Source organism: Cololabis saira, chromosome 8 (genome assembly GCF_033807715.1).
Source record: "Cololabis saira isolate AMF1-May2022 chromosome 8, fColSai1.1, whole genome shotgun sequence".
NCBI lineage: Eukaryota > Metazoa > Chordata > Actinopteri > Beloniformes > Belonidae > Cololabis > Cololabis saira.
The window spans coordinates 10906204-10922387 of NC_084594.1; the positions used below are offsets into that span (position 1 = coordinate 10906204).

The 16184-nt window shown below is 38.8% G+C and overlaps 1 protein-coding gene across 1 annotated transcript in view; it reads right to left on the reverse strand.

Moving 5' to 3' along the window:
* The window catches only part of ppp1r16b (protein phosphatase 1, regulatory subunit 16B), a 113406-nt gene that overhangs the window by 1519 nt on the left and 95703 nt on the right, over positions 1-16184 (reverse strand). Inside the window, 4 exon segments of the mRNA XM_061728242.1 lie at positions 182-297; positions 4214-4295; positions 4297-4318; positions 7975-8120. Coding sequence (XP_061584226.1) covers positions 182-297; positions 4214-4295; positions 4297-4318; positions 7975-8120 — 366 coding nt within the window.

Below are 16184 nucleotides of genomic sequence, written 5' to 3' on the forward strand. Positions count from 1 at the left end.
TCTTTCTTAGGGGTAGTGAAGAAAAGAAGGGGCGAGTGAAGAAAAATAGGGGGTGTATTGGGATTGGGCCTTTATACACCGGGTATGTAACAAGACTACCCCTCTGTTTCGGAAAGTCAAAAATGATTGGTCTTTTTGATGTTAAGTGAGAGGCTGTAGCCTCTACAGTCTCCTGTCAGACCGGAGGCTTCAGCTCTGTAGCCGCCTCATCTCCGTCTGTCATCAGGCCCACCAGCGGCGTGTCATCTGCAAATTTAATTACTGTGTTTGAGGGGTATTTGGCCACACGGGTGTATACTTAGTGGGAGTAGAGTGAAGGGCTCAGTACACACCCAAGACAAACTGGGAGGGAGGTGAGGACTAATCTAGTGTAATTATCAGTGGGTAGTTAGATGGAAAGTCTTTGATCGGCGTACACAGAGAGCTGCTGAGGTGTGTCAGGGTTGTGGCCCCTGGTGGCTCTGCAAGCAGGCTGGTTCTGGTCAAGATCAGGGGGGAACGGTGGCTTTTATCTGTTTTAAAACCAGTCTCACAAGACAGTGATGATAAAAGGGATAAAAGGTCAGTCACCGTAATTATATAGAGTGCCGATCATTTGGGCAATGGGATTATTAGGGCAGACTTGAAACATGTGGAAACAGTGTTTTAAAAATGTCAGTGGTGGACAGAATCTCTGCCTGGGATCCCATCTGGTCCCTTCTGCTTTCCTGGCAATCACTAGGGCTGGGGATCGATTCAAATGTCAAGAATCGATTCGGTTCCGATTCTTAAGATTCAGAATCGATTATCAAGATTTGATTTGATCCGATTCGATTCCGATATTGATTTGGGGTTAGTGTTATTAAAACTGTTTTTTGAGCTGTTGCATGAATTATATGACTGTAGTTCTGCAAAATATTACTACTAATATTATATTGAGATTAAACAGCAAGTATTGGCAGCTAATGATGCTGTAAGGACCAATCAGCTCCCAGAATGCTGATAGAACTGCTTTCAGAAACATCATGTGGGTCAGAATTACCAAACAGATCCAGGGAGGAAACAGAGACGGATGAAATCGGTTTTATTTTTTCCCACATTCCGTTTTTATTTGTTCCATTTTTGGTCTATTTTGGTTTTTAATTTTTGAGCATTTGGTTTTTAGCATTTTTTGCAAATGTAACCCCAAGACAGTATATAAAGTAATGAAATATAGACAATTTATGCAATTATAACCTAACACTTTAATGTTTTCATACCTTTAAACATATTTAAAGGCAAAAACATGGCACCAGTTATTCTCGTGTCCAACAAAACATTCCTTTTTTGGGGATAAACAAAAAAATAACCAAAAGTTGTAATGTAATGATGAAAAAAATAAATAAATTTAGACATATGAATCGATTTTTAGGAATTAATATGAGAATCAATTTAGAATTGGGAAATCGATGTTTTCAACACAGGCCTAGCAATCACAGAGCTGAAGATTCACCTCCCGTGTCTGTATGCTCAGTATGTGACCGGCGTGGACAGGTGAGGGTGTAGATCCACCTTCCTCAGACTCAGCTGTTTCAGAGAGGGCAAAGACGTGAGTTGCTCCGTCAATGAGACACTGGCCCTGTAGTTAGTGATCTGTTGGATGCCCTGCCACGTTCGTGCTGAGTCTGTTTGTTTGCAGCTTTAGTCTACTGGATGCTTCTTTTTCAGGCTGTACTGCTCCCTTTTGACACGTTTGATAGTGGCATCAATAGATTTTCTGTCTCAAGATATTTTCTGACTTTGTCGGCCTTGTACGGCCCCTTTCATTTCTAGACAACTATACTCATAAAGCACATTTCACACACAGAGGAAATTTACAGTCTACATCTGAAAAGGAATGCACCCGAGCCTTAGAAATATTAGAAGGACAGTTGGAATCCATCCATCCATCCATTATCTATACCCGCTTTATCCTTTGCAGGGTCACGGGGGGTTTGGGGGAATGGGTGATTCCCCACGGTAAGAATTTGTCATCTTGCGGTAAAAACATACGCGTGAGGGAAAGAAGGAAGGAAGGTAGGAAGGAAGGAAGGAAGGAAGGAAGGAAGGAAAGAGAAAGAAGAAAGAAAGAAAGAAAGAAAGAAAGAAAGAAAGAAAGAAAGAAAGAAAGAGAAAGAAAGAAAGAAAGAAAGAAGAAAGAAAGAAAGAAAGGAACCAGAAAGAAAGTAAGAAAGAAAGAAAGATAGATATGAGCCTGAAAGAAAGAAGAAGAAAGAAAGAAAGAAAGAAAAGAAAGAAAGAAAGAAAGAAAGAAATGAACCAGAAAGAAAGTAAGATAGAAAGAAAGAAAGAAATGAGCCTCGAAAGAAAGAAAGAAAGATAGAAAGAAAGAAAGAAAGATATGAGCCTGAAAGAAAGAAAGAAAGAAGAAAGAAAGAAAGAAAGAAAGAAAGAAAGAAAGAAAGAAAGAAAGAAAGAAAGAAAGAAAGAAAAATATGAGCCCGAAAGAAAGAAAGAAAGAAGAAAGAAAGAAAGAGAAAGAAAGAAAGAAAGGAAAGAGAAAGAAAGAAAAGAAGAGAAAGAAAGAAATAAGAAAGAAAGAGAAAGAAAGAAAGAAAGAAAGAAAGAAGAAAGAAGAAAGAAAGAAAGAAAGATAAATTCCCGTTGATGACGTTTTTGTGTAACAAACATGGCGGATCTGAGAGCGAGATAGATTTATAGTTAAAAAAGATGGAGTTGATTGATTTTTTTTAATCGTAATTTTTATCGTTTTTGGGATAAATGCCAGAAATTATCGTGATACATTTTTTTGTCCATATCGCCCTCTCTAACAGATACACAACCAGACACACTCACACTCACACCTACGGGCAATTTAGAATCACCAATTAACCTAGCATGCATGTTTTTGGACTGTGGGAGGAAACTGGAGTACCCGGAGGAAACCCACGCAAGCACCGGGAGAACATGCAAACTCCTTGGACAGTTGGAATGATTTATAAAAATCTAAACAATCTAAACAGGGGGTGACTCACTCCATGTTACATAATAACAATAAAAGTGCATCGTATTCACTAAGATGTCTAGCTATCTTTTTCAAAACTAAGGTGCTGCCAACATCACTGGCTGGCGAGCAGGTGTCACGTACGTTTATGAGCTATTAGCTCTGCACGTGACCAAGCTGGGATTTTTGCCAATAAAAAAAGCACTTGATCCACATCTGCTCATTTTCAGGAAGGGTTTCTCCTAATGAGTCTCCATTTTTTTGTCATTCAGAAATAAGTAGAGGCTTTAAGGGCTTATGCTGGGGTCAAATATACTCCAGAGGAGCCAGAGAATAAAATGAGATGGATGACAATGAGCACAATGTTGGCCACTTTCAGGAAAGATGTTGGGATTTTATTTGCAACCTTTACACTGCTGGTGTCTTTTTCACTATAACTGCAGAAATTATGTGCAGTGGCATTATTGTGGGTTATACCAGAGACGTTCTATAAACGAGACAGCCCACTACGGTTGTGTGTCCCTGTATCTGTGTCACGTGGGTTTCCCCACTGCCCCGCCACTTTAGGAGACAGGAAGCAGGTCCTGAGTCTATTAAGTCCTATGGGTAAACTGAACGTGAGCACAGATTATTACCAATTCCTTCGCCCCATAGTAACCTAAGTAAGATATGGGACCCATTTTTCAAAAGCCACAAAACCTTCTGAACATTCTGACATCAAAATGGCAATTTTCAGACCGACAGATTAGGAGAAAATGAACTTTGTTTGAGACCTGTCTCTGTCTGAGCAACACACTCTCGCGTAGATTTGGCTCTCATAGCTAATAATATAATATAATAATAATACATAGGTCCTCCTCTCTGGTGGTGCTGATTCAGAGTCTTCGGTCACTGCAGAACTGCCAAAGTTGTTTTCCCATCGGATAAAATGAAGTTTAAAACTAAAATAAAACTTGCTTATTTGCCTAATAATACTGTTATTGTTATTATTGAAGTCTTTTTGGAAGGGAAAAAAAATATTAGACTGATTCGAATGATCTTGTCGTGGGTGGGCGACCACGCCCACTTAGGAGACAGGAAGTGGATACCATTTCATACCATTGGCAGTAACGGTAATGCGCTATCGCCCTGTATAGAGTATCTTGGTGATACCCAGCTACCGATGTGCACACAGTGAGACTGATAGGCTCTCAAATAAGCCTTGGTTGACACACTGCTCTAGCCTGGGTGTCTGCTGCCCATCACACCCACCTCTGTTGGCCATGGCCGTCTCGATGATGTCCAGTGTCGGGTCGTCCTCACAGAGGTCGTAGGGCATGTTACCATCAGAGTTTGACAGCCAGCAGATCTGCACCGCTGCGGGAGAGAAGAGCAGATGAATAAACCAGTAAGTAAACATGTAAAGTTAATCTTCAGAGACGCATCTACACTACGCCTGGACCGCATGAGGGAGAGGGATGAATATATTATAAGTGGCTTCCTCAGTGTAAATGCAATTAAAGATTAGGCCTGTGTTGAAAAAATCGATTTCCCAATTCTAAATCGATTCTCATATTAATTCCTAAAAAATCGAATTCATATGTCTAAAGATTTTTTTTTTTTAATTTATTTATGTATTTTTTTTTCATCAATTACTTGCAACTTTTGGTTATTTTTTTGTTTATCCCAAAAAAGGAATGTTTTGTTGGACACGAGAATAACTGGTGCCAGTTTTTGCTTTAAATATGTTTAAAGGTATGAAAACATAAAGTGTTAGGGTTATAATTGCATAAATTGTCTATATTTCATTACTTTAAATACTGTCTTGGGTTACATTTGCAAAAAATGCTAAAAACCAAATGCTCAAAAAATTAAAAACCAAAATAGACCGAAAATGGAACAAATAAAAACGGAATGGGGGAAAAAAATAAAACCCGATTTCATCCGTCCTCTGTTTCCTCCCCTGGATCTGTTTGGTAATTCTGACCCCACATGATGTTTCTGAAAGCAGTTCTATCAGCATTCTGGGAGCTGATTGGGTCCTTACAGCATCATTAGCTGCCAATACTTGCTGTTGAATCTCAATATAATACTAGTAGTAATATTTTGCATAACTACAGTCATATAATTCATGCAACAGCTCAAAAAAACAGTTTTAATAACACTAACCCAAATCAATATCGAATCGAATCGAATCGGATCGAATCAAATCTTGATAATCGATTCTGAATCGGAATCGAATCAATTCTTGACATTTGAATCGATCCCCAGCCCTACTAAAGATGGTCAAAAAACATCGTATTTAAAGACGCCTGTGCAGTTGTGACATAAAATGCTTAAAAATGCTACAAAAGTCTTGAACAGAAACGCACAAAATAAATCTCAGAGCAGAAACTGATGACGGCAACAATATTATTTAGCCTGGATGAAGTCGGGTTTTCATCTGTAATTTCCCTGAGACTGGTCCGTTCACGTCCCGCACAGTCAACGGACGGCAGCGACGTCCGTGTGTGTTCTGTGTTCCCGAGTAGAAATAATGCCCGCGTGTTTACAACATGAGGCCGGGCTCATTTGTGGCGCCTCTTACACGTGTTAAGACCGCTACATTTTCATCAATTATTAAATCTAAATTAAAAATATCACACAGCGTGTGAGTCATAATTATCATATTTCAGCTGTGTCACACAAGGAGCCCGGGTCAGTTCAGTGTTACTGCATTATTAAAGTCATTTGTATGATGAAGATGGAAGATAAGTCAGGCGGTGCGGTTTATACGTCATAAACATGTCCGAGGGCTGATTCCAGCGTGATCTATTTCAAATACGTCATTTCTCGCACACGATGCCATGAATCAACCTGTTTTCCAGTCCTCTGTTAGTTATGCATTACAGTCTTGTACGTTTGTTTCTTTTCGTCTTCTGTTTGTTAATGCAAGCTTGTGATTCCTCCACTGCTTGATGCATTACCAATCTTTTATTTTTCCATTCCAGGTTGCATCCTCTGCTTTTTTGGAGCGCAGGTTTGAAACTTCAAAGTTAGCGCTGCAACAAATTGCTTTATCTGTGGCCCACACTGCATCATTTATAATTGAATATTTGTCAGCATGGTAGTATTGCCTGCTAATGTCAGAACATTGTGTGTTTTCTTCTCGTACAGCGTCACGTCACATGGTATAACTTGATGCAGGATCTTGTGAATCGGCTGTTAACTCCTCTCGTCACAGTGGACGACCGTATTCTGCATATTGATGTGGTTTGGTTTCATCAGCAAACGCCTGACACGACCTTGTTCTTTGATCTGTTATCTTTTATCTGAACTTCCCTTAGTTCGGCAGTGTGTGTGGTTCAGTGTCATGCCCAGGGGCACTTTGGCACGTAACGGGGCCAGAATCGATCTGGCAACCAACTCAACCAACTCAACCAACTGATGAGTGTTTTTATTTAGTTGTTTCTTTTGACAGGCTAAATCAAACACACCTAAAACACCTCATCCTTTAAATATTATTGATTAGCATTTGTCCCAACAAAGATGGTCTTTATAGTGAACAGTAGCACGTTCCGGTCTGTGTCCCCCGTGTGTCTTCCCCCCTATATGGACCCTGACTTTAACCATCGTCTCTGTCCGACTCTCATGGCCTCTGGGCTAGAAATGTTCCATATATATGCTATATTGGGGGTGTCAAACTCATTTTGCTTGGCGGGCCGGATTTGACCAATTTTTTTTCTCACGGGCCGCACACTCAAAATAACAAAAACGGTGTGAATTCTTTTTTTTTTCTAATTCTTTTTTTTACTATTGTTATCTAATCCAATATCGGTTTAGTTAATTTTAAAGGAAATATGCACTTTGTTTACACTCTAATTATGTAAAATATATTTCTTCAGGATCTTTTCTTGAAATTTCTCGTTTTTTTTTCAAATTATGTAAGATACTTTTAATATCATTTTACAAAGATAAACAGAAACAAGTATTTTTTTTATATTTTGCTTTTTTTTTTTATAGGAAATTTAATTAAAAGCAAAATCTTTCTTATTACATCCGAGAGTGTTTCTTTGTGTTTTCTTTTCTTTGTGATTTAGAGATTTTTCCAGTACAATTAAGTGTATTTATTTTTAAAAATTGGCGCGGATATTTACGCCAGTGTGCCGAAAAAGTCAGCAACTTCTCTTTTAACTGTTTTACTTTGTCACTATCCTCGTATTCAAAACTGAAATTCTCCGAATAAATATCTTCTATCATCTTTTTTAGCAGTGATATTTTTCCTGCGAAAATATATAATAATAATAGTAGTCATTTAATAAAAATAAACGACCGTCTACAAAAAAAAAAAAAAAAAAATCGGCAAATGCATTCTAGAAAACTAAAAAAAAAATTGTGGAATAACAATGGATTTGTAGATGAAATATATTATCGGATATGCTGCGATTCATGGCAATTATTTATGCCTTTCTTTTGTACTAAATTAACATTTCGGTTTTTTGCGTTGGAAATTTCTCGCGGGCCGCATGAAAATGTCTCTCGGGCCGCACATTTGACACCCCTGTGCTAGATGGTTAGGATGTGAGAGCACAAACAGTCAGCTGGAAAAATAGCAGTTAATTTTCTCCAGTATTTACTGATGCTGAGTGTTTGTTCTTGTAAGAGCTGCTGCTTGTGGTTCATCTACCATTTCTTGGACACAAGCATGAAAAAACAACCCAGAAGGCTATAATTTTGACTGATTTTAAAGCAGCACAACGTAACTTTCAGGTTTTGTTGAGTTTGGCGGCTCCTTTGGACAAAAGCGGTAGTGCTTTACCAGTAGTGTGGCAGGGTTCCTACCATCCACCTCAAAGTTACATAGTGCCAGTGAAGGCGATACAGATCCCTCAGACCATGACAGAGGTTCATTAAACCTGTTGGAAGTTGATGTACCATCACAATGACTCTGGAAATATTAGATTAAGGTGGAAAAGTTACATTGTGCTGCTTTAAGATTTTCTGAAATGTACCAGAAAGCCACATGTATCATCATGTACATCTACATGACTTACTGTGCAATAAGTATCTTGACGAGTCCTGCGTGGCCGCAGGTAGCAGCAGCGTGCAGCGGCGTCCACAGTTCGTTGTCCTGAGCGTTGACGGTGGCTCCTCGGTCCAGCAGGATCTTCACCATCTCCTCATAGTTGTCTATGCAACACTGGAGGGAGAAAGATGGGGGATTGGGACTAGATTAGACCTGGTTCAGCCTTTATACACAATATTAATACCCGTCTGATGTTTTAAACAGAGATATGCAAGAGGGTAAAAAAGGATAAGAGGACAGCAATCATCTCAAACATGACATGCTTGTACAGTTCCTCCTGGTTTAGAGAAGCAATGATGGCTGGAAAAAAGTTCAAATATAATTATACTACAAGTACTTGGCTGCGCTGCAACCAACGCTGTACGCTTAAGAGTTTTAATCAGTGCCAGAGAGGAATGAAAGTACATTTGTCACAAACATCCCAGATGAAAAAGCTGGATTGGATGATGACAACAGTCTTTAACTAACATATTTTTAGGGAGAAATACAACACACTGAGCCAATGTGGACATAGTCTTTCTGACACAACAACCATTGCGTGGGCTGTTTCCAGGAGCTGAGGCAAAACTGGAAAAGCACCCACAACTCCCTCCCATCCAAAGATGGAAAGACAAAAGCAGAGAGGGCGAGAAAGTATTTTTCTTCTTAAACTGGGTGTGATTATAGGGTGAAGAAGGAGGAAAATTTTCCGCGACAACCATCCTGCAATCCAGGCTGTCGCCAGCAACAGCAATTTTATCCATCAGAGACGGTTGGAGCGAGTGTGGGACTACGTTGCCGCCGAGGGCAGGCTCAGAGACATAAACAGAGCAAAAGGCTGCAGAAGGATCGATGGGATTAGTTAGTCGCAGTGGGAGGTCGTGGGGTATAATTACAACAATGAGGCATCGAGTGCAACGGTCAACGGTGCAACTAGGAATGGGCGATATTTTACCGTTCACGATAAACCGTCAAAAAAATTCCCCACGGTAAGAATTTGTCATCTCACGGTAAAAAACGATAAATTCCCGTTGATGATGTTTTTGTGTAAAACGAAAGAAAGAAAGAAAGAAAGAAATGAGCCAGAAAGAAAGAAAGAAAGAAAAGAGCCAGAATGAAAGAAAGAAAGAAAGAAAGAAAGAAATGAGCCTGAAAGAAAGAAAGAAAGAAAGAAAGAAAGAAATGAGCCAGAAAGAAAGAAAGAAAGAAAGAAAGAAAGAAAGAAAGAAAGAAAGAAAGAAAGAAAGAAAGAAAGAAAGAAAGAAAGAAAGAAAGAAAGAAAGAAAGAAAGAAAAGAAATGAGCCTGAAAGAAAGAAAGAAAGAAAGAAAGAAAGAAAGAAATGAGCCAGAAAGAAAGAAAGAAAGAAAGAAAGAAAGAAAGAAAGAAATGAGCGAGAAAGAAAGAAAGAAAGAAAGAAAGAAAGAAAGAAAGAAATGAGCGAGAAAGAAAGAAAGAAAGAAAGAAAGAAAGAAAGAAAGAAAGAAAGAAAGAAAGAAAGAAAGAAAGAAAGAAAGAAAGAAAGAAAGAAAGAAAGAAAGAAAGAAATGAGCCTGAAAGAAATGAGCCAGAAAGAAAGAAAGAAAGAAAGAAAGAAAGAAAGAAAGAAAGAAAGAAAGAAAGAAAGAAAGAAAGAAAGAAAGAAAGAAATGAGCCAGAAAGAAATGAGCCTGAAAGAAAGAAAGAAAGAAAGAAAGAAAGAAAGAAAGAAAGAAAGAAAGAAAGAAAGAAAGAAAAGAAATGAGCCTGAAAGAAAGAAAGAAAGAAAGAAAGAAAGAAAGAAATGAAGCCAGAAAGAAATGAGCCTGAAAGAAAGAAAGAAATGAGCCAGAAAGAAAGAAATGAGCCAGAAAGAAAGAAAGAAAGAAAGAAAGAAAGAAAGAAAGAAAGAAAGAAAGAAAGAAAGAAAGAAAGAAAGAAAGAAAGAAAGAAAGAAAGAAAGAAAGAGAAAGAAAGAAAGAAAGAAAGAAAAGAAAGAAAGAAAGAAAGAAAGAAAGAAAGAAATGAGCCAATGATTCCCGTTGATGACGTTTTTGTGTAACAAACATGGTGGATCTGAGAGCGAGATAGATTTATAGTTACAAAGGTGGAGTTGAATTGGTATTTTTTTTATCGTCATTTTTATCGTTATCGGGATAAATGCCAGAAATTATCGTGATACATTTTTTAGTCCATACCGCCCATCTCTAGTCATAACATATTTGAGTAAACTCTTCTTCACCTCTACCAGAGAGAATCTACACCATGAAAGATTTAGTGTCATCACTCCAAAATTAAACATATGCATCTAAGAACAAGCTGTTCGTCGGGTCCTAAAGCCTGACTCCACTTCACTGACGTTGAAACAATGAGAGGAAAAAAGACTGGCAGCAAATGATTACAAACTATTGATGGCAGAAAATTGAAAAAAACAATCCTGTTGTGTGAGGAGGAGGGGAACACATCACCACAGAGGGATAACACACCAGTCTGCTTTTCATTGGATCCTCTTGATTGCATCATTGATTTCAGGCCAACGATTAGCAAAGCCTGCTTCACGTTTTGTCTGATTACAGTGTCATTAAAACTGCACAATTGCCGTGACATTTTTACATGAACCGCATGTTTCCAGCTAGTTACGGAGAATATTTGGCTCCAGCTTCTTCTTCCTATTTAATGTCATTGCAGGTTGCAGGTCAGTGACAAACATGTCGAAAAATCGAGTGGGATTTTTTTGTTTTCCTTTGATGCATAATTATTTTGGGAGAATGATTCCTGGATAAATTGATAAAGGAAGTATTTCTTGTGCTTACAAAGTCCTGCAGATATCACAAGATCAGGGGTCATATCAGGTCATATCTAAAATTTAATTCTGTCTAAGTAAATAATTAAAGACACAAACCGTCAGAGGTGACAGTGAAAACATTGTTAAAACTCGCCTTTAAATAATATTTCCCCATACGAAAGTATTCTATAACCGTGTTATAACATGCAGACAGTCAAGCTCTTAAGTTGCATCAAACATGAAATTCACATTTTACACCCCATCATGTATTAGAGCCTGTTTATACGACGGAGTATTAGGGCCAAACTAAAACAAAAAAAAAAAAAAATTGGAAATTACAAGAATAAAGTCATAATGTTGCGAGAATAAAGTCGTAATAGAATAAAGTTGTAATATTATGGGAATAAAGTTGTAATATTACGAGAAAAAAGTCGTAACATTACTAGAATAAAGTCGTAATATTACGAGAATAAAGTTGTAATTTATGAGAATAAAATTGTAATATTATGAGAACTCTAACAAGAAGAGTCTTCTCCCTTTGTTAAAATGAGGAATATTGAGCATCTTGTGAAGTTATATTTATATATTTATAATATATTTAATATTATGACTTTATTCTCATAATATTACGACTTTATTATCACAATATTACGACTTTATTCTCGTAATATTATGACTTTATTCTCGTAATTTTACGACTTTATTCTCGTAATTTTACGACTTTATTCTCATATTATTATGACTTTATTCTCGTAATTTCCATTTTTTTTTGTCTTAGTTTGGCCCTAATACTCCGTCGTACTGTTTCCCCCCGTTTTTTCATTCAATAAAGTAATTCACAAATGACACAGTGGTGTGTGGCGTGTAGATATGGTCACCACATTTTAGCTATTAAAAAAAAAAAAAAAAAACAATGACAGGTGATGAATCTAGATACATCCTTAAGATGCGTTAAACAACTGTTGAAAGACATTAAAGACACTTCTCACAGTATAAGTGAGAAACGAGGGCAGGCGAGAGGCAAACGGCTATAAAAGGGCCAGGACAGCTGAGTTTTGTTTTTCTACTGGAATGACAACCATGACATGTTTAAAAAAAAGCCCCAACTGGGAATGCCCTTAACCACCATCTTAAACATAATAAACAATTAATAATAAAACAGAGCCTAAAAGTTATCCATTATTTATACCCACTTCAATCCAATTTAGGGTCCCGGGGGACGGCTGGAGCCTGACCCACCTGTCCAGGTGACACCCTGGACAGCATTGGTACGTCAATCGTACTTCCAATTGACAACGATTCCTCTGCATTTTATTTCAGAAGCTGCATCCCAAAGAAACGCTCCAATTTTCCAAGTTTCCTTGGACGCTCCTCACTGCACCCAAACGCTGCATTGTCGCTCCCTTCTCTTCAAACTATGACATGGCGCCTTTACGTCACATGATCTACTGGTGGGGCGTCCGGAGATGTTGCCATCTTAAGCTGGGCATACACTGTGCGATATTTTAAATCGTATGATTCAGCCCCATCTCACACTGCACGACTAGATCGCCGAGTTCAAAAGTTCACAGCCCACGGTTTACAGTCTCACACTGTACGAGCCGATGCTCGGATGCGACCCGTCTGCTCACACTATACGATCATAATCCTCCCGTCTGACCTCTGTGTACTGGGACTCGAGGCCGGCTTTGGGGCAGGGGTGGGCTGTGTCCACCCAAACGTGCGTCCTGCCCACCCGATCAAAGGTTATGGGATCCTTTATTTTTTTATAATTTTATTTTTTTTATAAATATAAAAAAATATCACAGAATATCTGTACCGTTTCTGATTGGGTGGGCACTGCGCATCATTTTTAGACACAACAATGAACGCATACCGCAAAAGTTGTGTCTCGGCGGAGGGACCCGGCGTCCCAGCAAAATGAGCACAACAGAGAAGAGAAGTGTTCAGAACAGCGCACACTAAAGGCTGATTTATGGTTCCGCGTTACACCAACGCAGAGCCTACAGCGTAGGGTACGCGTCGTCGGGCCCCGTACGGTGCGGGTCGCCACGTACCCTACGCCGTATGCGTATGGTTGGGCAGACGTGGGAAATGCGGTCTTCTTTTTCTGCTATTAAACATGATTTGTAATGTGAATTTGCAACACTTTAAACTACAAATAATAGTTTTTGATGTGACATCAGAGATTGCGCATGCTCTCTGTGAAAGGATGAGGCAAATCGGGTCGTAGCTGCTTCAACTGTGCGATTCCTTCACAAGGAGCGACCAGGATTTCAAACACGCTTGATTTTCTTGCGAGCTCACGATTTGTGATCGGGAGCTCGTCGTGAGGTGTTAATCTCTCGTCGTTACCCCACGTATACTGCACGAGGCACGACCAACGATTGGGTCGAAATCCGTCCCGATCCAAAAAATAGTCGCACGACTGGATAATCGGCTGAAAACGAGCCGATAATCGCACAGTGTATGCCCGGCTTCAGTGACGCTGTACTTGGTGAGTTTTCAGACCTCTGCAGCGACAAATCTAGCCACTTTTTTCAGGGCTTACGGAGAGACTACTGTGAAATGTCAATTTTGACTCATCCATAGTTTTCTTTCGTTTCTCAGTGAGCAGACAAAATTTTAAAGAAAACAACAAAAAAGTGACCAAACTATGACTGAATGCTGCCACTTCTACAGATTAAAAAAATAACATTCTGGGGGAAAAAGGTTAATACAAAAAGAAGCACAAACCCGGAGATAAACCAAATAGAAGTATTAATATCAGCTGACAGGCAAGAGTTACTTTGGGAAATGCAAACAACACCAAAAAGTATTTTTCTCATCAGTTTTATACAAAGAAACTAATGTTTCTTTATGTTTTCAACAGAACACAATAAACAGCGGCAGACAGTGTGTTATTCCTGCTGATATTCATAGCTGGATATATTTTATTCCAGTCAACAATGAGCGCAACTTTGAGATGATTACAATCCTCACACGCACCTCTGTACTCTGTCTGTTCTTCTGGCTTTAAAACTCTTAAAACGAAGCCTCCATCCTTCTCTATCACTTGCGCTTTATCTCCAAGGTTGCCATTGTACGCTCTAATAAAACTTTAACAAACAACAAAGCAAACAAACAATAAAAGAAAGACTATCAGGCTGTGTGACATCAGCAGAACCTGCGTTATGTGCATTCTTTGGAGTTTTGCGGCAACGGAGATAAGGCAGCTCTGACACAAGTGCGTGGGAGGCGAATACATAAATTAATACACAACGGGAGAGAGGAAATGAAATTACTGTAGAAATAGAGAGCACAGATAGGAGGAGGCAGATAAGAGGAAAGCAAATACTGACTGAAAACACAACGAGCTGACAAACACATCCTGTTACATCCTGTTGCACGTTTGGTGATGGGTGGAGGTAAGAGCAGAATTGGAGATTTAAAGTTTAACAAGACAGCTGAGCATTTATATAAAAACAAAAAAAGACAAAGATTTTTATGTCAAAGTCTTAAAGGCCTGAGGCTATCGTGCTGAAGCAGTTTCGATTCCATGTTGTGCCTGTGCATTAAAGTGATTCACAGCCTCTCACTCCATCAGTGAGTCTAGGAGCAACAGCTCTAACTTTTGTTTAATTAGTAGGTGCGCCGCCCTCTAACCGCTGCGGTATGACACCGGCTCTGCACAAAATCAATCGACAGAGTGCAAATCAATAACCACAATTACAAAAGTCCCAATAACAGCTACACTATGAGACTTTAAACCTCAGTCCATTGAGTATAAACCTGGTCCTCCGAGACGCCGTGCGGCTCCTGCAGCATCTTTGCTACTGTGTTTCAACTAGGCCTGTGTTGAAAAAAATCGATTTCCCAATTCTAAATCGATTCTTTTTTGTTTTGTTGGACACGAGAATACCTGGTGCCATGTTTTTGCCTTTAAATATGTTTAAAGGTATGAAAACATTAAAGTGTTAGGTTATAATTGCATAAATTGTCTATATTTCATTACTTTATATACTGTCTCGGGGTTACATTTGCAAAACATGATAAAAACCAAATGCTCAAAAATTAAAAACCAAAATAGACCGAAAATGGAACAAATAAAAACGGAATGTGGGAAAAAATAAAACCGATTTCATCCGTCTCTGTTTCCTTCCTGGATCTGTTTGATAATTCTGACCCACACGATGTTTCTGAAAGCAGTTATATCAGCATTCTGGGAGCTGATTGGTCCTTACAGCATCATTAGCTGCCAATACTTGCTGTTTAATCTCAATATAATACTAGTAGTAATATTTTGCATAACTACAGTCATATAATTCATGCAAGAGTTCAAAAAACAGTTTTAATAACACTAACCCGAATCAATATCGGAATCGAATCGAATCTAATCAAATCTTGATAATCGATTCTGAATCTTAAGAATCGGAATCGAATCGATTCTTGACATTTGAATCGATCCCCAGCCCTTTTTGCTACTGTGTTTCAACCCAAGTTTAAGTGATCAGCAAATGTTCTACAAATGTTGATTTCCAGGGAAGACGAATTTCTGTGAACCAAACAGGACAGTTATGTAGCTGCTAGATACTAAGCATGTTGGCCATCTGGGTTTGTACCTAAGGCTCAAATCCAGGTTTGTACCAGGGACCAACAAATCATGGTTAAATGATGCTATTTGACGTTTACAAAAGTGATGCAGCTGATACTGAGTGGCCAGATTTCAGCCTTACAGAGCAGAAATAAACTGGTGGACTGGTCACTTGCATACTTGAGACGTTTATGGAGGCAGTACTCCACATTTTTGCATACTGAATATACTACGTTTTCCAAATTGAGCTTTTAGTATATAACACAGTCTCAAAAATAGCCTTTGCTTTCAAAAATAAAATAAAAAGTTACACCCTTGATTTATCATAGCCTTAAGGTTATATGATCATCAAATACAAGTATTGATATGCTACTCTCGATGTCGATAGATGTCCGTCCAGGTTTTACGGTATAAGCAAGACATTACGTCGTGCCAGCATCATCACATGCATACAGCCTACTACTCTGACTCTAAAAGTCTGTGGCCAGTTCTTGGATATATTTCAAACATATTCTTGCTGGTATTAGATTTTTTTTTTAAAAAGAAAAAAACTTGCTTCCTTTGGCTAGGAATAATTAAGGTCTAACTTAATTGGGACCTATTATGAAAAACAAGTTTTTTCTTGCTTTAAAGGAGCTTGAGGCCGGATTGAGGCAGGATTTATGAAAAAAATCGTATACGTTTTAAGTTTTCTAGTAATAATGTCAGATGAAGCGTTCCAAATCAAAAAGAATGAGCCCTCTAGTGTATCTCTCTGTTGCCTTGAACAGGCTGTGTGCTGCAAAATGTGCTGTCACATGACGCTGCATGCACGTTCTCCCCGTTCTCCCGTGCCGGCTTCACTGTTGGCTGCAGTACCCCCG